The sequence below is a fragment of the Xenopus laevis genome, chromosome 3S (assembly GCF_017654675.1).
Source record: "Xenopus laevis strain J_2021 chromosome 3S, Xenopus_laevis_v10.1, whole genome shotgun sequence".
NCBI classification, from domain to species: Eukaryota; Metazoa; Chordata; class Amphibia; order Anura; family Pipidae; genus Xenopus; species Xenopus laevis.
The window spans coordinates 60,195,160-60,221,556 of record NC_054376.1 but is presented as its reverse complement, the minus strand read 5'-3'; the positions used below and the strand labels follow the sequence as shown (position 1 = coordinate 60,221,556).

The 26,397-nt window shown below is 40.0% G+C and overlaps 1 protein-coding gene across 3 annotated transcripts in view; it reads right to left on the bottom strand.

The window, feature by feature from the left end:
- Nucleotides 1–606: 606 nt before the first annotated feature.
- Nucleotides 607–26,397, bottom strand: part of lingo1.S (leucine rich repeat and Ig domain containing 1 S homeolog) — a 125,570-nt gene continuing 99,779 nt past the window's right edge. For 2 of the 3 annotated variants that reach the window (XM_041588360.1, XM_018255572.2), the window contains one exon: nucleotides 607–2,973. In XM_041588360.1, the coding sequence (XP_041444294.1) occupies nucleotides 1,135–2,955 (1,821 nt within the window). In that variant the 5' untranslated portion in view covers nucleotides 2,956–2,973 and the 3' untranslated portion in view covers nucleotides 607–1,134. Of the gene's footprint in view, nucleotides 2,974–17,101; nucleotides 17,166–17,400; nucleotides 17,492–26,397 lie in introns of those variants that run through there. The other variant, XM_041588361.1, reaches the window with a different exon arrangement.

The following is a 26,397-nucleotide window of genomic DNA, read 5'->3' as shown; positions in this document are numbered from 1 at the left end:
GATCTTAATGCAATGCATTTTTCCAATAACTACAAGCATTGCTGCATATTGCTATATAAAATGAAAGTCTATCACCATAAACTGACTATTCCACACAGTGCTCCCTATTTTATATACCTCTAAGTCCATTTTTTTGCCCACTATTTCTTGTTTTCTTTACCTAGCATTGTTATATTTATCAATTTGTGCAGTAGACAGGAGAGGTATACAGAACAACTATTTACCAGGGTATATTCCTTTAGAGCAGGGATGTCAAACTTGAGATATTGCATTACAACATGTAGTATTGCAGACACATTTTAAGCTGTGGAAAAATGCCGGAAACTCCAAATTAAACCCTGCACATATTTTTTAGTTTCTATTTTTCTGAAGTTACTATAAATGGTGGCATTCAGTCCAATACATTTGTCCCATTACTCCAATGAATCTGCTTGCTAATGTGTGTTGATCTGTAGAGCTGTTATACGTGCACCCTATTTTTGTCAAAGAGAATCACTTTAAAAAACATAGGCACCGAATAGCTTCCCCCTCTTATATCCCCCTTCACCCTTACAGAATAGTAGGCCACACATTTCTTTATTAAGAAATTATGTAATTGCTGCAGTGTCATGTCTTTTGGCATTTTCCAGTTTTTCTTTATTTTTTTCAATAATATTTCTTTCTTTTTTTCCATAAAAATCACAGGTATTGAAATCAGGAGAAGATACAGAGGTCAAAGTTCAGTACTGGAGTAAATTTTGCCCTCCCAATTCCCCTATATTTCAACTTACTATTCCAGACAGACAGTTAAAAGTCTTTCCACTGCCTTATACTCTTTATTTATTGCACCCTCCTGCCCCAGTATCAGCAGTAGGGTGTGTGGTTGGGTAACAGGTGGGCACTCTGAAATATGGATACGTTTGGGGATCATATTCACATGGTTAAAAGTGCAAAGGTCATTCGCAAAACTGGCAACTGCTGCAGGCCAACAAGAACAGCTCGAGGAATCCCTGTCACTAATGCTCCATCCTTCAGGAAGTCATATAGCTTGTCCTCAGAAGGTTAAGCAAAAGAGATGGGGCAAGAACAAGTCCCGTGCATTCTACTACCTGCCCTTATTACCCTGTCTCCCACTTCCCCCAATGATTCTCAGCATCAGATCATCTTCATGTTGAATTTACGAGGGGCATCTGCTGAGGAGAGTCCAGCATCAGACTTTCGCGGTACATACTCTATCTCAATGTTGTGTTTGGTGTTGCCCTTACCCCTGCTCCATAAGAAAAGCAAGACCAAGCAAAAGAGGACTACACCCAGGAAAGAGATGAAACCCATAGTTGTGGCAATAATTAAAGTCTTTATATCAAATGGGAAGGGGACACTTGTTCTGGTGCTGTTCACATCACTCTCATTTGGTTGATTGGACATAAAAGCAAAGGTTTTGTTGGGTTTGAGAGGCCAGTTAGGAGAGTAGCTTCGCACATGAAGATGGGCCAAGGAGGTGTCATTGCCTCCTGCATTGCTTGCTATACAGTGATAAGTCCCATTATCTTGTACCTGAGCATAGCGCACCTCCAATGTGCCATCTGGAAACACAGTCAGACGCCCATTACTTTTGCTGGTGATAAATGTCTTGCGTGGAGACTGCCACAAAATGGTTGGTGGAGGGTCTCCATCTGCTCGGCAGAAAAAATGTACAGTGTGACCCTCATCCACATATACTACTTGTGCAGTGTGGTCCTGAATGCGAGCACGCCGGCATGTGAAATAGTTGGGCTGAAGGACATCAGGGAAATCCTTGAACTCCTTCCCTTGTACATACTCTGGGCTGGAACAGGAGGGCTGCTGTCGGCTAAAGTTAAGTCTCCAGCGTCGTCGAAAGATCCACAAAAGACGGCAGTCACATGCCAAGGGATTTTTGTCCAGTATGAGTGTTTCCAGGTTACCCACAGAATGAAAAGAGGATTCTTCTAGTGTATTGAGATTGTTAGACGAGACATTGAGCACCTTCAGGTGGTTGAGACCACGGAAAGCATACGGTTCCACTACAGACAGTTGACCACCTTCAAGGTGAAACTCCTGTAATCTTAGCAACTCATACAACATGGAACCCTCCACAGCTGTAATAGGGTTGAAGGAGAGGTTAAGGAAACGGAGATAAACAAGATGACGAATAGAGACATAAGGTATAGAACTAAGATTGCTGTGTGTAATTGAAAGAGAAGTTAAGTTCAGTCCATAAAGGCTATTGGATGTCATGGTGTCCAGATATGGCCAGTGTGCTATCTCCAGGCTTTTTAACCGGTACAGTCTTTTGAAAGAGTAATCTCTGATAACATTGATGTTGAGATATCGAAGTTTCAGGGTGATGATGCCATGAAGGTGGGAAAGTGCCTCTGTGGGCACCGAGGTGAGATTGCACTTCTCTAATGTCAACTCTTCCAAGCTATTAAGACCGCGAAAGGCACGGTGGGAGATATAAACCAGATCATTATCACCAACTTCAAGAGACTTGAGGTTGTAAAGGTCCTGGAACATATCATCTAACAGTATAACAATTTTATTCTCGCTGATGTCCAATTGGGTTAGGTTACTAAGCCCTGTGAAAACACCTAGAGGGATTAGCTTGAGACGATTACTTCTCAGTCCCAGTGACCGCAGATTAAATAGACCATTGAATGCTCCTGGTTCAATTATGCTCACAATGTTCTCATTGAGCTCCAGCTCCTCTAGATATGGGAAGGCAGAGAACTCATCCTGGTTGAGAGTTTTGATACGGTTCTTGCTGAGGTCCAACAATCGTGTGTCTGTGGGAATGCCCTCAGGGACATCAAGATAACGTTTGCGGTGGCAAAGCACAGATCGGTCCTGAGGAGAGCAATCACAGCGCTGGGGACAACCTGATGCCGAGCCAGACAAAATGGAGCCAACAACAATCAGAAGGATGGGACACAGACAGGACGGCAGTTGGAGAATCATACTGGATCCTGGACTCACCTGTAAAAGAAAAGCAGGTTAGCCATTATTTTTATATAAAAACTTACAATGCAGAGAAATTACATCTATAAAAAAGTGTTGGTGTTCCTAATATTGGGAATATCAATCCGTACAAAAATAATTAACATCATTTCATAAACATGAAAAACTTGTACACACTGTATAAGGAGCATACAAGTAGACTGGAGAGCTGCTGTAATGTGTGTGTTTCAGTACAGGTATTTACATAGGAAAAACCCAAGCAGAAAGAACAGTTTTTCTTTTGTGTTGGTATTTGGGTCATTTGATGTCACTACTGTGTATTTCCAAACAGTGTTCAATCCCACCTGTTCTGAGCTATAGACATAAACAAATCTACAATCTCTCCTCCTCTTTTGCTGTTTCAACACAAATCAAGCAATTAGACAATTACCAATAATTACAGACAAGAAATATTAGTCTAGTGAAATGCAGCCAGGATTAACCCCAAAACAGAAAGGATGAAGGGTAAGAACGTCGAAGGACAATGAATTTCAGAATTAAGTATGCAAACTATACATGTTAATCCTTCCCAAAATAACGGAAATATCAAATATGTTACAAAGGCATTCTCTGTTTTAAAGAGATAATGTTCCACTGCACTCTCTTAAATTGGACCTCTCATTATGCAAATCTTTCCTTTTTATTACTTATATATTGTCTATGACACTGGTAGTTGCTGCCTGTCACACAACACTGTCCTCTTTACAATGCACAAGCCATCTTCTACATAGCCCCTCTCAATACAAAAAGAACTCTTACCATATGCCTTAGCCAAATGCACAGCTGGCTCTATAAAATATGAAGGCATCTAACACACATCATCTTTCAATATAAAATACAGTCATCTCGCTATTCCCCTCAACCCTTCTTTTTTATGAAATGTTCATTTATCTCTCATACTGTTTCCGTCTGTGTAACATGCACATAGCTGTCTCTTAATATACAGCCAATGTAGATGCACACAGACAAATTGTTCCACTCTTTCTATCAAATGCACAGTGTTCTTCTACATTGTTCCCTTCAACCCCTCTCTCTATAAAATGCAAGGCCACATCATGCTAATTCTAACGCTCTAAATTATATAACTAACGCATCATAATATTTATAAATCTGCAATAGGATTGCAAACAGCTTCAATGCATCACAATGAAACACTAAGCATAGCTCTGGGAGAAGTAGGAGAAGGCTCGTCTCACATGGGAGCCATAAGTAGCAAAAATAACATAAGTATGGTGACAGTAACCATTTAACATTTTCTCTCTTTAAACTATACACAGCTATTTAATCAGATAAACCTACCTCCACATTTAGATTTTCCCATTTCCATTTAAAGGCTTTGCTTTTTTTTTTTTGTTTGTCCACAGCATAATTTATTTTTATCATTCATAATGCAAGAGCCTAAAAAGTAGCAAATGTATGGTTTTAAGTCCACAAGTGAACAATAACAGTGCAATGGAAGCTTATTTGGCTCATTTTGTGGTCGGGGTGAGGGCTGCCGCCCACCACCTGTCTTAGCTGCACAGCCATTAAACCCCGACACAGACAGAGTGGAAGGACCAGGAGGTTGGTTCTCCTAAGATACTCTCAATAACTAGTGGGAAGAATTGCTGTTTAAAATGTGCCTGGATCAAATCAAATCATCAAAATGGCTGGTAACATAAAAAAAAAGTAACCCTGTCTTTGCTTGCAAATTCTGCCTTGTCCACAGAAGAAACTGTCATGCCCCTTTCCCTTATTTCTACTGATATCACTGGGGCCGTGGACATAACAGAAGGAACTATTTATGTCAGATAAATATAGACTACACACTTAAAAGGCAATTTACAAAATAGGACATGTTTTTCCACCTTTTCAAACTGCCTTGACTTTGCACCATGGAGGCAGGTGTGTGCTTTTCTGATGAATACAGCACTACCTGCATTTGGCAGCCCTGGATTCATGAGGGTAGGCTGGTGAAAGGCTAGAGTAAGTAGTAAGGACAGGGTTGTCTTGTGTTCAAAAGTGCCGCATTCTGCACCTTAGTATTAATTGTATGAGTACAATTAAGGATCACAATTTCAATCAATTAAATAAGCTCTTTCATATTTTCATTTTCAGTCTGGTGCAAGATACATAGTGCAGTCTTTACTCTCTGTAGTTGGGGTGAATTTCTCTAAGAAATGTTGTAAAACAACTTTTGGGGATTCAATCTGCTGACTTCCATACATATAACCACTTATGAATTAGTGGGAGAAGGGTTCTATCTTCAGAGAGACATTTTGCATGCTTTATTGCAAATTCCATGACAGTTTGATTTTGAGTTTGACATGAAGACATATAGAATATTAAAAATAATATGCTTATTCTAACAACACTACCAATGTGGTATTTGTTCTCTGCCCAAATATGCTTGTTACCATTTACAGCAAGTGCACTCTCCCTTCTACTACCCTTTACCTGTGAACACCACCTACCTAAAGATATATATCTCCTTTTCAGTTCTTACAGCAGTCATACAGATATCCCACACACAGCACATTTCCTACATTCAATAGCTTTAAAAGATCCCTCGTGTTTAGCAAGCCATGTAGCAAGCACTACACTCTGTTTAAGCACAATGGCCACTCACTCTAAACTCAGCCAGGCAATGGAAGAGGAATCTCCAACCTCCAAATTATAATCTGTTTTTTTTCTAAACCAACAATTATATTTTCCCTGCATCACTGTGTCTTTACAACCAATATAGCAATATATACTAATTTCATCTGACACATCTAGCAGGCATAATACATTCTCCTTATTTACACATATATCCTTATTTAACATTCACAAACGACAAGCATATTATATTTACAATGCGTACAATACACCCAGCATGTTTACTGAATTCTCACTGTGTATATAAATATCAAACCCACAGGCTGACTGGGCAAATTTATTAATTTTCCAGTGGCACAAGGCACAAAACAGGGTTCTGATTTTGTTCTAGTAAAACCCCTCTACAAACATTAATTGAACAATGGTATTAATAGTTACCACCCCCTCTGTCTGCATGTGGACTAATGGTAAAGGCACATTATGCTCCCTTGTTCAACATGAGTGCAATGATGAATTGATCCTGTGCTGAGCATTTTTTTCATCATGAAAAATGTTTTTAGTTATTTCCTCAGCTAATTGAAGCAAACAGGAAAGCAGAAGCTTCTCCATGTTTGGTTCTTATGAGGTAGATCATTTAATTACAGTAAACGACCCCCTCTCTTTACCCTTTGTTGTGACTGTTTTGTAAGCAGGACAGAACTATTGAAAAACTGTAGCGCAAAGGAAATACTAAATTATAGACCTTAGATACACATAAATGTTTATTAAGTGTTCATTAGTTCATTCGCTTTAAAGTTTAAGACATACAATATACTAAGCCATTATTAACAATAATGCTTTAAATACTATTAAGTTGCCACATATGTGTAGTAAAGCAGCCAACAGCTGGCAGAGGATACTGGAGACCTAGAGGTTTGTGACATCTGGCAGAATACAGGCTAGTCTGAAAACCTGATAAATCACCAGCTCCATTATATGCAGGAATAGGACAGTTCCATATCTAGTCATAGTAGTGGGGCCAAAGTGCAGCTACTCAACCGTAAGACATAAAAATGTCCGGGTTACCTTGCTCACGGAGTTGTCGTCAGTACTGGGCCAGTGCTTCTGCGCTAATTTATATATCTACTTTAGCACTGCCTACAGCCTGGACCTACTTTACATTGCCATCACCTGTGCCTCTCCCACTTGAAACATTACTAGTGAAATGGCAAATGCCAAGAAATATTATTGTTTACATTGTTTCCACAATACATATGTTTATTTAGAACAATGCCGCTATCATGAGTAAGGGCAACTGATCAATTTAGGCTACAATTTTCTTTCTAGATCATTCTAGTATACATGCCATGCATGCATGCAAAAAGGACTTATATGATATAAAATGACAACTGCAGTATGAGGGAGGTAAGTGAAAGTAGCCCACGTTTTACTCCAGCACATCAATATGCTCAGGAAACATACCCCAAAGCTAATTTTTAAACGCAGTGCACTCCTCTGTTAGTATAAATGCTGCACAAACTCCAGAGCATAATAAACATAGTCAGAGCTGTGCTATTTTATATCCTGCTTCAGTTACCCATACAGGCCTAATGGTGATGTATAAACACTTGAGACATCTGAGAATATAGCTCATATTTTGGTAAAAGTATCTATGAGCATTTCAGAAATCAATTAAAGGGCAATTAGCACTTAAAATGTGGCTCTCAAGCTATTTTATTTGGCTCAAAAGCATAAAACCTTGGAAATACATATTCTGAGACCGGGAAATATATGGAAATAAACTAGGCCTGTTGAGCAATTCAGCACATTGAATCATATTCCCGTTCTTCTCTGTCAATTGGAAGAACACAAAACTGCAAAGCTAAGGCTTACAAAAAACACAATCACCTCTCCAAGCTGCCCATACTTTAGAAGATGACGTATTATGGGCCAGATAAGCTTATTGTTGAATCTGATTTCCCAAGTGGTGGGAAAACTTGGGAAGACCCAAATCGTATTCCCTCAAACCAAAAAAATGGCTCACACAGAAAGAAGCTAAAGCAGAGCTTATGATATATTAGAGGAATGTTCATTCACTTTAATTCTCTTGTTCAATAAAATAAAGCAGTCAGAATTTGTGTACAAGTGTTAGAAGTCTTCCTTGGCTTTATCAAGCAATCCTATTTACAATAAGTACCTGTCAGTTTTACAGAGCAACTATTTTATTTAGCAATAATATTCTTATGAGGTCTACACTTGGTAATGATCATTCCTTTTATAGGGCAAGAAAAACCAAAACCACATTTTGCCCCTAATATTTATTTAAAATGACACAGTGCTGCTGTTTTATATGGGTTAGCCGTCGGTACTTCTACATTTTTAATCTTGTAACATAAACTCCCATATTGAGGGGGAAAAAAAGTGCTTACTCTAAAACAGGTTTTTTTGCATAATAAAAACAATTTTCCAATATACATGCATGGTAAAAATGCCATGTAACACTGTTTTAGGAGTCACAACTTTTAGGTTGGTCAACAGCCTTAGGTTAATATCATTATAATGACAATTACATTATGTGACAATCTATGTGTTGCAGTTGTAATTTTAAAATGGTAACATGTGCTGTCTTAAAGTGTTGACCCAGCGCATGCTTTTCTTGTGATACAAATAAAATAAGACAATATTAAAGTTGCTATTACCCCTGAGTTATAGCATAATGTGAGGCTCAGAGGGTCGATAGTTAGTAGATCCAGTCTAGCACCATTTCTGAGTCAGTCCTCAACAATCATATCATGAAACTGTCATGCAGCAAATGTAACCATCAGGCAGTTAAATTATTATGTTATGTGTACTCATTATTATTTTATGCTATAATTGCTTCCTCCTTTACATTTAGCATCAGACTGTGATGACGCAATTGCCTGTCTACCTAATGCCCCGTCTGAGATATAAAGGCAGCCACTATAGCAAATCTGCAATTTTATGAGCAAACGTGAGGGAACTTGTTTTCCTTTTTCAATGGCTCCTCATTGCTGTTGCCAGTTCCCCCTGTTTTGTGTCAGACCATGGAGCTGATGACATCTGATGTTGTTTAACTGGTGATAGACAAAACTATATAAGCAAGGTGATGTGCACACTTATATCAATCTTATAAGGACCAATTAAAGCACCAATTCAATTTTTGGACTGTGGGTGGAAAGTAGCACAATCCTGAATAATGTCACTTGATATCAGTGGGGGAAATGTCTGCGTGAAGGTGCTGGATTCAATATTATGTAGAGAAAACAAAATATGCACAAGCCATTATGGCTATATGCACCAGTAGAGAAATGCCATTGTCATCTTCCCTTGATTGTGGCTTTAAATTGCATTTTTACTGGGCTACTTTTATTAACAGGTTCAACAAATGCAAGAGTCGATTATTAGTGGGTAAAGATAACAAGCACATGCTAAACGTGTTCTTAGTGTTTCCTAAATCCTTTGCTCTGGTAAAGGCTTAGCAAGATTGTAACAAGTGATGCAGTGGAAGGAATTTTAAATGTAGATTTCCTTGTGTTGTAATAATTACCTCATAGGAAATCACCTCAAACCTCTCTTGGATATAATTTCTATGAAAAAAAAATTCATATGTTTGAATTAAAAAGACTTAATGCAGCTCCCTTTATAAGTCGGCTCAAGTGAAAAGCATACTTCATTTTACAAATGTTTAAAGTTTAGGAATACATATTAGTGTATTATTAAAACGATCATTTGCATGAAACATAGCCTCAAAAGCAGGCCCAGCTGCAGAGCTTAGTGTGATGAAGACCAATTCCTCCCTGTGGGAAGGCCCTAGCCAGTGCAAAAAAATCTCCAGAGGGGTCTAGAACACTCCGATCCCCATACTCCCGCCCACTTCCCACACGTACTCCACCCACTCCCCACCCAGACTTTATCACTGACGATGCGCTCTGCTTCCCAGCCACAGGTAAGAGAGATGCTGAGGAAGGGGGGGGGGAGCAGGCCCAGAACTAGGGGTAGGCAGAGTAGGGGCCCACCTAGGGTGCTGTCATAGGGTGGGCGAACTTTTAAGGGGAATTTGTTTTCTTTCTTTTTTTAACTCTGGTATGCTTGGCCTTAAATAGTTTTTAAATTTTATAAACCGCATGTTCCAAGCCCTCTTGCCCATTATTCAAACTGCAGGCAGAAGCATTGCCCATCTTCCTCTTGGCTCTTGTTGTCACAAGTACATATTTGGGGGCAATATTGTGGATTTTTTGGCTGCTGCTAGCACAGGTACAGATTGGGGGCAATATGAGGGATTGGCTGCTGTTGCTAGCTCAGATACATGGGGCAATACGGTGGCTGTTGGCACAGGTACACAAGTGTTTGGGGCAATATTGTGGATTTTTGGCTGGCACATATTTGGGGGCAAAATTATGGATTTTTGGCTCCTGCTTGCACAATTAAATATTTCGAGGCAATACTGTGGATATTTTGGCTGCTGCTTGCAGATTGGAGGTAACAATATGATGGATATTTTGGGTTATGCTGGCACAGGTACATATTGGGGGCAATCTGATTGACTGCCATTGGCACAGGTACAAATGGGGCAACATGATGGCTGCGGGCACAGGTAAAGGGGCAATATGAATGGTAAGGTGGGAAATGGTAATGCAGGTCTGGGTGGGGGGGGGCACTGATTGAAGTCCTTGCCTAGGGTGCCAAAATACCATGGCCTGGCCCTGAGGGGAGGGTTCTTGTTGGCTATAGAGGAAGAAGACCCCGCAGTCCTGAGCCCCCCTTTTCCCCGTCCCCCCTGGTTCAGCTTCTTCTATAGTTAGCCACTGGCCCTAGCTAAGGGTAGATTTTGGAATTTACTATCATTTGCATCAAACATTGCATGGTTTTAAGTAATTTAAAATTATTGAGTAAAGAGGGCATTTCGTATTCAAGAGCGGCAATCAGTGAAGATCAGACATGTTCTGACCCGCACCCACCCTATAACTGTCTCAAAAGCCGAGGTTAAAGAGGGGCTGAGCCTGACCACCCCTTAGCTAACATCAGAAATTATGTCAGAAGGAGGTGGGTTCTAGAAACACTATCCCACCAATGATAAGGTTGGGTTTCTGAAGTCCAACTGTGTACAAATGAAAAGTTATTTGTTGTGATATCTTTCACGGGGATAAGAAAAATGGTAGAACCGGTAAAAACAGAAATCATCGTAAGCACTCATTTACCACTAAAAATCTGTACGATTTGTTATTTCTTAAGCTAAATAGGGAACATAGGGAAATTAAAGGATAAATACACCTTAAAAACAACTTTATATAGCGTTGCACAGGATTCATTTCTAAGAATTCTTACTGTACAGTTGAAAAGATAATATTCAGAAGGAAAAGCAGGGAAGTGCTCTTATGTTCTTCTGAATATATCTCTCTGACTGTACATTCAGAAGAACTGACCAGCAGGTGATGCTGCTGTTACAAATTTCATTATATTGGCAGTAAATTGGCAATAATAACTCTGAAACTGAAAAAAATGTTTTTAATTCAAATTACAAAAGTGCCCTGAGCAATATCATATTGACATTTTAGGTTAGGTATCCTTTAACACTACTTCATGATTGTCTCTTGCAAGTAGGAGTAGCTTGGGCACAATATGCAGTGTGGTAAGACTTGCTATTAATCAGCTATGCCAGCATGCACTATTTACCAGTGGTGTAACTATTTAAGGCAGGGATCCCCAACCTTTTGAACCTGTGAGCAACATTCAGAAGTAAAAGGAATTGGGGAGCAACACTAGCATAAAAAATGTTCTTGGGGTGCCAAATAAAGGCTGTGACTGGCCATTTAGTAGCCCCTATGTGGATTGTCAACCTACATTGAGGCACCGTTTTGCAGTACACCTGGTTTTAATACAATCAAAATGTGCCCCAAGCCTGCAATTCAAAAATAAGCACCTGCTTTATGGCCACTGGGAGCAACATCCAAGGGTTTGGGGAGCAACATGTTGCTCACGAGCTACTGGTTGGGGATCACTGATATTTAAGGGTACAGGGGGTGCCAGAGCCAGAACTAGGGGTAGGCAGAGTAGACACGTGCCTAGGGTGCAAAGCTGGCAGGAGGGGCTCCAGGCACGCACCTTCTCTGCCCCCCTACCAGTCTGCACTCTTATGCTGGCTTTTCCGGCGCATCTATTCGCACATGTATGCACATGAGAGGCAGCGCGACTGACCATGTTGTTTAGGGTGCCTGGCCCGCTGCTGGGGTGTGTGATTGCATGTGGACATCCAGAACCTTGTTAAGTCAAATTGCAGTCGACTGGGCAGGGGGGAATTGTTATGATGCACCCCAGGAGTGTGCTGCCGCATGATTTTGTGGAAAGGTGAATGTCCCACCCTCAGGCCTGCCCGTTACTAGGTAAGCCACTGTATTTACTGCACCCACTAAATCATGTGCATTTACATTTTTTGTGCATTAAATTGAAACCATATTATTACATAAATTAGGTTAGCAGATTCTGTGAAAAATTGGTGACACCTTTTACAAAATCCATGAAAATACACAAAATCCAGATCCAATGATCTGGTAACCTTAAAGCAGTGAATCCTCAATCACTAACAATAACATGTCACTCATCCTTCCCTTAATGTTGCTACCAAAGGCCTCACAGCAGGTGTTTATTATTTCATTCTGGGCTTGTAGGCACATATTGTTATTATGTATTATTCGTAGATGCTAGGCAGAGTCTCCTGCAAGCCGGCAGTACACATGGAGCTAACAAATAGCCAATCATAGGCAATGTTTTCTATATAGACATCTTAGGACACAATCATAGAGTGGCAGCTTTGGAATTGGCCTGTAAGTGCCTATATAGAAAAGAACAACACTTGCATCTAAATCCAGCACTTGAGATGGAGACTACTCCTACTCCCTCTCTTTTGCAACTGCCAATGAGAGGGCTGAGATATCTAGGCCAACTCTGGACCGAAATACAACATAGGTTGCTCACCTATGTCTTGAAGCAATGCTGACAGTCATCTTCAAAAAATGAAGCAGTAACTAAAGCCAGGACCCTGAGGATGTCACTCTGTTCCTCCGAAATGCTTTGACAGTTAGGGCAAAAATACAGCCCAACTCTTCACTGAGAACCAGAAGCCTCATACCAGTTAGTGCCCAGTGAAGTGTCAGGGCTATATATTCCAAAAGTCTATATATTCCTAAATTTGCTCTTATTATTTGATCTGTAATAACCCCAGCTTACTCTTTTAGTTGCCAGTTCTTATGTCTTTTTACAGTTCCATTTAAATTTTGCATTGCATTAATGATGCTGGTATTTTTGTGTTACATTAGAGGCTCGGATTTCATATTATTTATTAATTTCATTTTTTTCTGACTCACAGTTCCTAGCCCTTCTATTCTCCAAGCTAAATTAAAGAAATACCTCCCCAGGCAACATAAATACAAGGTTTATGGCACAATCAGCATTTTGACCCACACGCTGATTTGAAAGACGACAATGTTAAACCTCCCTGAAATAGGGGCATTCTCCTATACAAGCACATAGGGTATTTTTATTTTGTTCCACACTATACTACTCCAGAAAACATGAAATATGTTTTCAACATTGCCTGTTCGTAAATCTACAATTTTATTGGAAATGGTTCATTCTAACACTTTTAATTAAAATTATATTTTGTTCACTCTCACTTTGAAGTCTTAACAACCTCAGACAAAATATAGACTTAATGCTTTTATTCCCTGTAGAAGGATGAAGAAAGTTTGCTTGGCAAATTGAGAGGAATAATATCAATATTTTACCAACCAGAAATAACTTGATTGAAATCACTAAAATCCTATGATATTTTACTACTTGATCATATGTGCAACAACTTCAACCCCTGGATAATTTTGAAGCTTAAAAAAAACAAGGTTACAGTAATTACTACTTTGCTACTTTTAAATATGCAACCCCTATGTCTTATTTCCTTCCAGATTACTAATTGATTGCATATACCAATGTCCCTACATTTTTTCTAGAGATTTAAATAAAAAGAATTGCTGTTCTGGAATGAAAACTATCATCTTAATGAACTACTTTTTCTAATTGGGAAGTAGTCACACTGTCCACATTGCTACAGTTGCAGCTTACAATATAGTAGACATAAGTGCCTGCTTACAAACACTACTTTACATCTCCTCAGGGCTATGGCTAGGGTTGCCACCTGGCCGGTATTTTACCGGCCTGGCAAGTAAAAATGATGGTTGATCCCCGTTATTAATAGGGGAGAAAAGGTAAATATATAGGAAGGCCGGTATTTTTCCAGAAAAGGTGACAACCATAGCTATGGTACATTGGACATTTCTACCATTGCTACACATGCAGTCATCTGTAACATGGACAGCTATCGCTTACTGAGCTTATTCAGAACATGCAAAGCTATCTCTCACGGCACTAGTGTGATGTAACACTCCACCCAGTGAAACATGCACAGCTGCCTTTAACATGATCAGCTTCTTGTCACTGATCTCCTCTTTAATATGCATATAACCCAATGCAATCCACTGTAAAATGCATAAATATATTTTATGGTAACAAAACTCGAGGTAGACGGCACTTCTGGACAAAGTTTAATGTAGCAGGTTGCTGGACAAGGACCTAACGCATTTCGGGATCAAATCCCTTAATCATAGGTTAGCCGTTAACCTATGATTGGGGGTTTTGATCGCGAAACGCGTTAGGTCCTTGTCCAGCAACCTGCTACATTAAACTTTGTCCAGAAGTGCCGTCTACCTCGAGTTTTGTTATTGGATACAGTGGGGACACTGGAGACTGAGCACCTGGAAAAGGGAGGATTGAGCGGGGCGCTTGAGCAGTCTCTCCTTTTTTTTTTTACTTTCAGTATATTTTATGGTACCCTTCTGTGATATGCACAGCTATATGTCACTGCACTACTCTCCACTCATTTCTCACTCTACTCCTCTGTAACATAAGAAGCCACCCAACAGTGTACACCTCTGTATTACTCACAACTATCCTTCCATATATTCCACTATTACATACACAGTAATCCTGTGCTGCACTCTTCACTAACACGCACAGCTACTGTTTTTCCTACTGAACTGCTTCATCACATGAAGCATCACATGCACAGTTACTGCTCACCTCTTCACAGCTACAGTCAGTGGCGTAACTACCAGGGGAGCAGGGGGTGCAACTGGGCCAGGACCCGCACCCCCGCAGGGCCCCCCGGCAGATCGCGCGCGATGCAGCTGGCTGGAGTCGGCTGGAGAGAAATGCGGTATTTATAAAGGAATGCGTCGATTGTTTGCATCCTACAGCCAGAGGTGCAGCCAGAGGTGAACTTTTAGCACACGTATACTACCATTACTTTACTTAATGTATTCCATCTACAAAACATACTACTGCAGTGCAATGCTAAAATTAGTACAACTGCTGTATTTTAGGCAGAGTGAAATAAAGCATAGATGAGCTTGGAGAAGTCCCAGTTGTGTCATTTTGCTTGTGTAATGTGTGCGGTGCTTTGCAGCACTGATGTCCATTTAAATAGTGTACTGACGCAAGCAATGTTAAAGCTAGTGCAATGAGGCTGTTTTATTGTATATCAGCTGTTACTGTAATGTGTGGAAACATTGCACAATGAGAGGTACAGTATTAATGACATCCAGTGCAGGGCTGGAACTAGGGGTAGGCAGAGTAGGCACATGCCTAGGGCGCAAAGCTGAGGGGGCGCCAGGCACGTACCTGCTCAGTCGCCTACCCCATGTCCGGTCCCGTCTCTACCCGACTGGCGCTTCAATCCATCGTGTGAATGTGTTTCTGTGCATGCGCGCTGGAACGCAGCTTCGCGCATGCGCTATCGAGCGTGCACAGGTTGCCTAGGGCGCCTGGCCGGGTTGGCTCTGATCCAGTGTGTGTACCTGCCACATTCATATTTATGTATTGTCAGGGGCGTTTCTGCCATGAGGCAAGGTGAGCACCTTGAGCACTAGTCCAACTAGTTTTTTCCCTGAGGAAGATCACTATGATGTGATCTAAACTTTGGGTGTTCTTTTGTTTTTCTATTAAAATCAGTTACTCTAACTGAGCCTGTTGAGTGGGGCATTTTTTCACTATTTTGTACACAGTTTACCTGAGTGCTCCTCCATGTTCCATATATATATATATATATATATATATATATATATATATATATATATATATATATATATATATATATATATATATATATATATATATATAACACATGCAGGCAGAGTGCATACCATTAGCCAAAAAGGAAGTTTTGAAGCAAAGGTTTCATCAAAAAAATTTTGGTTTCTTGGTTCCAATGTTTCAGTTCCACACTGGAACTTTCATTCCCTGATGAAAGTTCCAGTGTGGAACTGAAACGTTGGAACCAAGAAACCTACATTTTGTTTGCTGAAAACTTTGCCTCAAAACTCCCTGGGTTGCTGTCAACTCACCTTGGTGTGTATATATATATATATATATATATATATATATATATATATTTATTGCATGAGTCCTGTAAAATAGCTATTTAAGTGCAATTTATTTTGGTTCTGGAGATATCTGTTTCAACTGAACTACACCCAATCCCTGTGGCTCCTTATTACATGAAAGCTGGCATTTCATGTGGCTATACCTATCTAAATACTGTATGTGTATATATATATATATATATATATATATATATATATATATATATATATATATATATATATATAAAAGAATCCACTGAGTATCCGCACTCCAAGGTAAACTTTTTCTTCCTTATATAACGGGGGTGTACAGTTATAATTTATGTATATCCACAAATATTAGGAGCCGGCACACCCAAAATTTCCACTCTCTTTATTTACATCATATTAAGTCCTTAAGGAAGAGGTGGAATTTATATATATTTATATATAACTATATAGATGTATGCATACTGTATATAGACCAGGAGAGATAGTATAGAACAAAAAGTGTGCAAACATGCCCACATGTGCACCATCAAAGCACAGTCTTCCAGACATGCAGAGGCAGTATTAGTGGCGCTGTACAGTAGGTAGCACTAATAACCAGTATGACTGAGTGCAGACTAAGCAGAACAAATGTTTGTATATTTATACAATTTGGCTGTGATGGTTTCATCTAAAACGGTATGTTAACATCTTATATAAATATAATTAAAACACGAAAATATCTGCATACCAAAGGGCAAATATTATTCTACTACAGATAGTAAGACAGAGGAACATATATTAATAGATAGACAGACAGACAGACATGAAAAATAGACAGGCAGAACATAGATAGAGGAAGAAATATGAGAGATTGAGATAAAAGGAAGATGGATACCTAGGCACATACATAGACTGGCCGAAATCAAATTGATAAAAAGAGGACAGAAGGATAGACAGATGGGTAGAAATAGATGACAGATAGATACAGACAGACGGATTATTATAGATATACAGAAGAAATCAAATTGCTAGGTATAACATTCCATATCTAGGATGAACAAAACAGAAATACAAATCAATAGGACTCTCTGTACCTGGCCTTCATTTTTCTCATTTGTGAAATCCTTTTTAGCTTTGCCATACCAAATCGAACACCAACTGAAGTGCCAAACACAAAATCACTTAATCAATGACTTCTGCACAAAAAAAAAGGAATACACGCATAACCAAATACAATCAACAACACAAACGGCACCAGTCAGAAAAAATGGCACAGACATTCACGGACACGCACTCGTCACACACACACACAGCTGTAGGTGAAGACACACAAAGGCTGAAATGTACACAAGGACATGGCAACATCAATAGACAGCCGCACAAGGACACATACACACACAGCTCCCAGCCATCAAATCCAGCGGTGAGTCTCCAGCTGCAGAGCTATGATAGAGGCAGAAATATCCGCGCACGGCGCTCACACACAAGGCAGGAGAGGGAAGAATGACAGGAGAAGGGGGGGGTGGAGGCAGAGACCACAGAACAAGAAGGAAGCAGAGGGAATGGCAAGATGAGAAGGAAATCGAGAGAATAAAGAGACACAGCAGAAGCTAATGAGAGAGCATTAGAAAGAAATCGGCAAATGAGCCAAAGGTTTAAACCAGTGGCATAACTAGATGCTACTGGGCCCCACAGCAAATTGTTTTTCAGGCCTCCAAAATGTCTAGAGATTGACACGTTTTACAATATTTATTGAAATTGTATATGGATTAGGGATCCCTATTCCTCCTAGGCCACCCTGCAGCCTCTGTAGTTACGCCCCTGGTTTAAACAGATAACAATTTTCCATACTACTGCCCAGTTCTGTATATTGAGAGTGAGCCATACTGCCCACTGATGTACATTGAGATCATCATGCTGCCCAGTGCTGTATACTGAAAGCTATGTTGCCCTATAAACTATATTGACACTGTTGTGCTCACTTCTGAATATTGTACTGTATCTGTGGTGCACAGTACTGTAAACTGACTGATATATATGCTGGATGCTAAAACATTGTTGTTATGACCATGGCTGCATACTGAGGTATACATGCTGTCCAAAGTTGTATATTGAAATATAGCTGTGCAGCCAATGCAGTATAGCGTACAAATTGTGCTACCAAATGTTGTACACTGAGGGACTACCCACTGGTGTATACTGAGAGACAGATGTACAGTTTAGTGCTCACACTGAGAGGTAGACATATTGACACTGCCGTATACTGATCAGACCAGTAAAAGTTAGGATAAAGGAACATAAAAATGCCATACGCAATACTTTGGGATACCGGTACAGGATACCCCGTGGGATGAACACTATATAATCCAAGGGTGAGCTACAGAGAAGCCTATTGAATTGAACTGTTTTAACAGTGTATACATCTGTAGCATCCAGCTTTTAGCTAAATAGTTATGTCACAATTGGGGAGTGAAGAAAAAGGAACAACTTCCACATTTACATATAGCAACACAGAAATTGCGGGCATACTTGATCAATGGGAAAATTTTGCTCTAAATCTTGGGAGTCCGTCAAAGAAAGAACCGGTAGAAGAACTATTATTGCATAAAAAAAAGACTCCTAAGAGTTTTAAACAAACTGAACCTATGTACCACCAATCCACTAATGAATATACAATGGCAAGAAATAAGCAACAACAAATGCACATTTGATTGGCCTTGACGCCGAAATTAGAACCTGTAGCAGTACTACAGTGGTAATCGCAGGCCATATCGCCGGTCCCCTAGACAGGCCCGCGAACCAAGTTAACCCTATACAACGGACTCATCACTATATACAAGCACCGAGGAGGAAGCACCATCTTGAGATAGAGAGGCACAGCCTTTTTTAGGTGTAGGCTCCAGCAAGGCATCACTACCAAAAAGAAACCCAAGGTTCCCTATCAGCAGGGAGGCCTATCCGCAGAGACACAGGAACAGCAACAACAGCAACAGGAGGTAAATAACCCTGTTGTTAACTTGTCCACTGTTGATTTAACCCCTGCTGAACTCTGAATTCTGAACAAAGGTCTAGGATTTGTGCCTTGTTATTCAATAGAATTTTTGGACTGGGAAGTGGAAATTTTCAAATTTATTCGCACAGCAAAATTGAAAATGTGCTTTTTAGAATCTCAGCCTGTTCAGAAAAAAGATATTGTAATCAGGAAAGCTGCTAAGGGAGGGGCGGTGGTTGTAATGGACAGTGACAAGTACCATTTAGAGGTTCAGCATCAGCTTGAGATACCTGGACACTACTTATTGATGCTGACCCAACTGATAAATTGAAAAAGATGATCGACTTGTTTGTCCGATGCATACACCAATGGTATAATAGAGAAATCAATTAAAGAATTCCTTACTACAGAGTTCCCTAGGATTTCTGTGTTATACATACTACCAAAAATACAACAAATGCTCCAGGGAGCTAACGATTTAACCATGAGGTTTATGGCAAGAGGGTATCCCAAAGGCAAACTTGTGGCAATAGAAAAGCAGGTTCAAAAAATGAATCTTCAGGACTTGTTATGCCCCAAGAAAAAGTAAATGAAAGTAACAGGCTAACTTTTGTTAGTAAATATGACAAACACAGTAAAATGATTGAAAAAACAATCAAAAGATATTGGCCAATCTAACAAATGGATGTCTCCTATCAGTCTATTTGCTCAAAACCCCCTCATTTTGCATATAAAAGATGTAGGAACCTACCAGACACATAATGCCCTACAGACTTCTCAAGCAATAAAAAAAAGAGTTGTTTAAAGGTACACCAAAAATTGATACGTTTCTCTGTATGAGTTGTAACTGTTGTAACTCCATTATGAAGGGACCTAACATAAATCATCCATTGACAGGAAAGGAAATTAAACTACAAGCATATGCCACATGCATTTCCACCTGTATGTCCTTAATTGCCCCTGTGGGATGTTTTATATAGGCAAAACAATCAGACCAGTAAAAGTTAGGATAAAGGAACATAAAAATGCCATACGCAACGTTAAAATAGATACATATACTGATAACGCTGTATCTAGATATTTTGCCAATGCTAAACACAATGTCTGCCAACTAAGATGGAAAGTATTGGAAGTGGTACCAAAACCAGTGAGGGGAGGTGAACATAATACACTGCTATTACAGAGAGAAACACGTTGGATCAGACACAAGAAAGGGTAAACCATAAAGGGATGAAGGAACAACTTAATCTAGCATGCTTTCTTTAGTTCTGAATTATATATAACAATTATATACTTTTTATTTCAGAGACTATACTTGGAAAAATGGACTCTGTAAATATGACACGAAATGTTTGGTTTGCAAATTTGCGGATTTAACTGAACGTTACCTCTTTCGCCAGACTTGCCTTTGCCAGGCAAAGTGCAATGGAGTGCATAGGACTTCCTCAAGTTTTAGTGGAAAATAAAAAAAAACGCTGACGTCTTGTGACGCCTGCAAAAGTGATGGCCTGCAAAAGTCCTTAAATTTTTTTTTGTGTAACCTGGAATCCTCCTGCATCCACAACTTTCTTTGATTAACTGCTATATACTGAGATAGACTATCTTCACCGTATACTGAGAAATAGTAACTTTTGCTGTCTGCTGCTAAAATACAGTCTATGCCATATTTAGAGAGATATAACCACGCAGCTACATGCCATATATTGAGAGGTAACCTCACTGCCCAGTGCTACATATAAAAGTCCAATGCTTTATGCAGACAGATAACTGTGCTTCCCAATGCTGTATACTGGGAGGTAGCCCTACTCCACAGTGCTGTATAATAAGTTGCTCAGTGCTGTATACTGACAGACAGGCATGCTTCCCATGGTACTAACTGCCCTGGGCGCTAAGGTCAGAAATGGACAGGGCCGGCAGGACTAGGGAAAAAACACAGTGGGCCCTGCCAGCCCAGACCTGCTCTCTACACTTCCTCCTCCCGAACCCAGTGGCACTGGAAAAAGGTACATACGAGCGGCGCAGGGGCTTTTCCGGCAGATAAGACTTTGTGGCTGGGGGGCCCCTGAGCCTGCGGCCCGGTGGGCCCCCAGTCCAATGCTGGCTCCTGGCTGTATATACAGGGATGGCTGTGCTGCCCAGTGCCAAATCTTTAAGGTTGTGGACAAACAGGAACATAAAACCGCAGAAACTGTGCTGCAAGGTTTTTTTATTCACAACATGTTTCGAGCTAGTGGCTCTTTTTCAAGTGTCCCCTACTCCACAGTGCTGTATAATAAGTTGCTCAGTGCTGTATACTGACAGACAGGCATGCTTCGCATGGTACTAAATGCCCTGGGCGCTAAGGTCAGAAATGGACAGGGCCGGCAGGACTAGGGTAAAAACACAGTGGGCCCTGCCAGCCCAGACCTGCTCTCTACACATCCTCCTCCCGACACCAGTGGCACTGGAAAAAGGTACATACGAGCGGCGCAGGGGCTTTTGCGGCAGATAAGACTTTGTGGCTGGGGGGCCCCTGAGCCTGCGGCCTGGTGGGCCCCCAGTCCAATGCTGGCTCCTGGCTGTATATACAGGGATGGCTGTGCTGCCCAGTGATTTATTTTGAGAGGCAGCTATGCTGCCAAATACTTTATACTGAAGGATAATTGTGCTGCCCAGTGTTGTATACTGAAAAAGAGACATTCTGCCCAGTGCTATGTAGTAAAAAGTAGCTGGGTTACCATGTGTATACAATGAGTGGTGTTCTATGTAAGCTCTTGGAGAGCAGCTCTTGCGTAAAACAAGTAGTGTCTCTGCTGTGGCAGTAATTACAGCACTTGGTGATTAATAAGTAATGCAACCAGTGAATAAACATGAGGTAGACAGCACACTGCAGGGCATCACATCACACAAATAAGGACAGAGGCACATTTATGACAGCCTGAAAAAGGTTAATAAAGAACACTGGGTCAAAAATGTAGAGTTGATGCTGTACACTTCTTACATTTGAATACTGGATAAGCATAAAACACCATTTTTACAGAAGACAGTTTGTGTGGAGGAACAGCTGGTTTAGCTTAAAGTTGGTCAATATATCATGCTACAATATACTGGGCAAAAGTAAAATTAATTTCATGATTACATTTTTTTCATGTTTATGTAATGTTAAATAAGTTTTTTTTAGTCGATTTTTTTGTTGTTGCAAGTTTGACTCAGTGGACCCAGGCAAAAACGTTTTTTAAAGCAGCTGGTCAACTCCAGAATGTGGGTTAGACCGTGCGTGGGCACAATGGTGCTTCTAGCAGCTGGTCAACACCACAGTGTGGGTTAGACTGAGCTCTGGCAATCTATTACTGTGTTTAATGTAAAAAAACCTGATAGATGCTTATTTTTCTTTAAAGGCTTCAACTCCCTTACCTGTCTTCAGCTAAGGCTATTGACTGGAGTAATACGTAGACTTATACATATATTTTCTTAAACTGGAGTGTCCTGTTCTCTCTGTTGGTTTTTAGGTATTTTAGATATGAGTTGGTGTTCATCACATTAATGTGTTATTATGCTTAGTATAAAACAGGCAGCCAGACAGTGTCTATGACGAAAAGAACAGGCAAAAACATAACTTGTTTCTTTTGCTTGTTTTCTCTGCACGTGTCAGTGAGAAAAATCGGAACCAAAGAACTACATCATTTTACATGGAAATCACACCAATATGACGTTGGTGTTGACGTGGGGGCATGAGCATCACACACATTTTGTCAGGGGGTGGGGGGTCATGAATTTTTCAGTGACTCCCTCTTTAACATGGAAACACAGAACTGTGTGTTATGCAGTGGAGCGAGCAAGAGCCACCTTCTGACTGCAAGAGGTGCTGTGTGCAAAGACCTCATGCTGCCCAATGGGATTTGTAGTTTTTTTGCTTGTGCCAGTGATGAAAGACTAAAACCATATTGTACACTCATACAGTATGTATAATACAATAGCAAGGACTCAGTCTGGTTAGGACTCAGTGTACCTACCACTGCAATAAAGGTGCCCTTGCAGTGCATTATAAAACCCCCAGACTTTGCATTCACCTTACCCAGATTATTTGAAGCTTGGAGCACAACATTGCTGCATTAATGAAAAGGAACTGTTCAGGTAACTGTTATAAAACTGGGTCTCTAACCTGTGTATTTTAATTTCCAAATAAGTAACTTACGTATATACTATAATGTGCCAATTATTTCAATCTATACTGAAATAATTCAGACATAGGCTGTGTATATTTAAAATAATTTCTCAATATATATATATATATGTGTATAGATAACGAGGAGATTCCCTTAACAGGCTGTCATTACTCACAAAGGACATGCTACCACCCACTATGTGCAGTCCCTAGGACAAGTTTCATTTATATGATTGATCAAGAGACCTGTATTTGTAACTACTGTAATTATATTAAAAATTGAATACAAGGTTTTCATATGTAATAATGTGTTGTTTATATTCAATTTTCATACAACAGTTTGTTTCTAAACAGAAAACTTTATTAGCATATTTGTGTTATTTGTCCAAGCACTGAAAAAGAAGGTGCACTGTGGGCAAAGGTCTTGGCACTTTATGCATACTCATGCACAACAATAAGGGGCTCATTTAAAAACCGTATAGTGCTTTTGTCTGGTGAAAAGCAACCGTGCTCTTCTCTCTTTTACACATAGCACTAAATCTTGAACGCAACTGTATTTTGAATGTATTTATCTATTAATGATTTTTCCACTGTACAGCATAGTACAATTAGAGATGTAAAACTAAAAATATACAAATATTTGTCACAACGTGCTGTAAGAGACCCCTGTAGGTAACACATGTTCTGAGCATTAAACTATAGAAATGAAATCTACACACATACTGTATGTATTAAATAAGCATAGTGATATGTCATTTAAATGTATGAAAACAAAGAAGAAGAATACACTAGCATAGTCGTTTAACTGGAATAGGCACACTTATATATAGAATAGACATTAGAGTAGGGGCAGAAGGACCAGAAAATTCTCTGAAACCCAGATATGTGGAGGGAAATGGTGAGACTTTGATTGATGTTCAATTTCTACAGTTCTTAGAGAAATACTTTCTCATGACTAAACTAAAGATAGTTTGCTGTTTTGTTTGCAGTTAAACCTTTTATTACACTACAGAGATCCCTTTATGCCCAGAAGACCTATAAAATGACTTTATTGCATACAATGCATTAAAACATGCGCTTGAGAATTTTTAAAACATTTTAAGCAATGGCATTTAAAATTGAATGGGGATTGATTTTTAGAATATATCTGGCCATACATGTAAAGATCCACTCATTTAGCAAGGTCGCCCAACTAGCGGTTCTTTCCCTTATATGCCCACTTTGAGGTGGCCCCTAGGGCCCAATGATCAGATCACAACAGCAGTCAGATTGAGGATCATATCAACAAACCAATGCGGTCCTTGTTGTGACTGGATTTTCAAACAATTCAATTCAAACCGATTTTCGGGCAGATATCCGTAAGGAAAGAACATTGGAGGTAGAGTCCTGCAGTGGGTCGGGTATCCACGGGTTACCTGCAAAAAACTGTGGTACCCTGCAGGTTGCGGGTAGAAATTCCGGGTGCAGGTACAGACGCGGGTCGGGCCGCGGATCTTCTCAATAGCGATTTTTATTCCTTTTTTCTGATCTACTTCCGATGATGTCACTTCCGGTTTACAATGACAGCACTTCCTGATTCTTGGTCAGCGGGTCGCAGGTCCAGGTTGAGGATAAGGTACTTGCGGGTCGAGTAGCGGGTCCAATCGTGTAAGAATTCGGGTTGTGGATTGCAGGGACGGATCGGGTACGGGTTCCAAAAAATGGACCCGCGCAGGACTCTAATTGGAGGGCCCCATACATGGGCTAATAAGCGGACATCCTGGTTTTCCGGCAGCTTTTATCGACTTGAATATGTTGTATGACAAAATATTCTGAAACAATATGCGATTTGTCTATTTTTCATGTTTTTTAATTATTTTATTTGTATTCTGCCCCTCTCCAGCTGAAATTTAAAATGTTATCTATTTGATATGATCAGTCAACTTTGGCGATCAGAAAGCAGAATTATTTTGAGGCTAAATGTATTCTTCTCTTTTTTGCATTGCTTATCTTTCTACTAAGGCCTCTTTCTATTCATCTTCCACTCTGTCGTTCAAATCACAGCTTATTCTAGGCTAAAGGGAACCTGTGCCACAAGACAGCAGTTTCATTTCAAACTGAGAGCTGCAAAATAAAATGTTAAAATATATTTAAAAGCTGCAAATAATACAAAATACAGATTCAATTGTCTTTATCATAAAAATGAGACAATCTAAAGTCAATATTCCCTTTTTCAAATGCATGTAGAACAAAGTGGTTTAGAGAAAGGTTTCTCAAATCCATAAGTGGATGTGTGATGTTCCATTGGCAGGACAATGCTGGCCCATGAGACCTAGGAATGTTTAATGAGTCAGAAAGCAGAAGTGATTCAGAGACGTTGCTTCAGCTACTCAATGTGCAACTGGTTAGTGACTACTGTTATTTATCAAGGGCGTACAAAGAGTTGACTGCAGTTTGGCACAATTTGCCATAATACAACTTCATAGCTCTACTCACTTGTACAGGGTTTTTAGAGTTTTCCTCAGGAAAATACGCTCCATAGTGTTGATCATATTGTACAAAGGAAGGGTCCAGGTTTGGCTGGCACAGGTTATACTATAAAGCATGGGCCCCCCATGAATGCCACATTCAAATGTAAAAAGAGTTGGAGAACAACACCAAACATGAAAAAAGTCCCTGGGGATGCCAAAAAAGAGCTCATGATTGGCTATTTGTTTTCCCTATATAGACTGGCAGCCTACAGGAGGCTCTGTTTGGCAGTACACCTTGTTTTATGAAACCAAAACTTGCCTTCAAGCCAGGAATCCAAGAAGCACCTGCTTTGAGGTCACTGGGAGCAACATCCAATGGGTTGGTGAGCAACATGTTGCTCGCGAGCAACTGGCTGGGGATCACTGCTATAAAGCATCAAACAGTGAGTTCATTTGTCCTCCTCTTCAAGGTTTATGAGCTGTGCCAAATGATGGTTTAGTCATTAACTGCACACAGCCAGTGACATCTCTAGGGGGGAATCCTCTGTGGTATCAACTGTAATAACTGTATTAACTGTAACGTTATCACTGTTTTACACTTGGGATAAGAAGGCTCATTTACAAAGGCATACAACATTTACAAAGTCATATGCAACATGGCAGGTGCGAAAATAAACACAAACCTATGTTTTTTAACCACACTGCAGCATTCTTCTCCAGAATTCCAGCATTGCTATAGGCACACAAAATAGCATTTCACAACCTTGTGTCCCTTTTGGTAAAACAGGGCTCTATCGTGTCCCA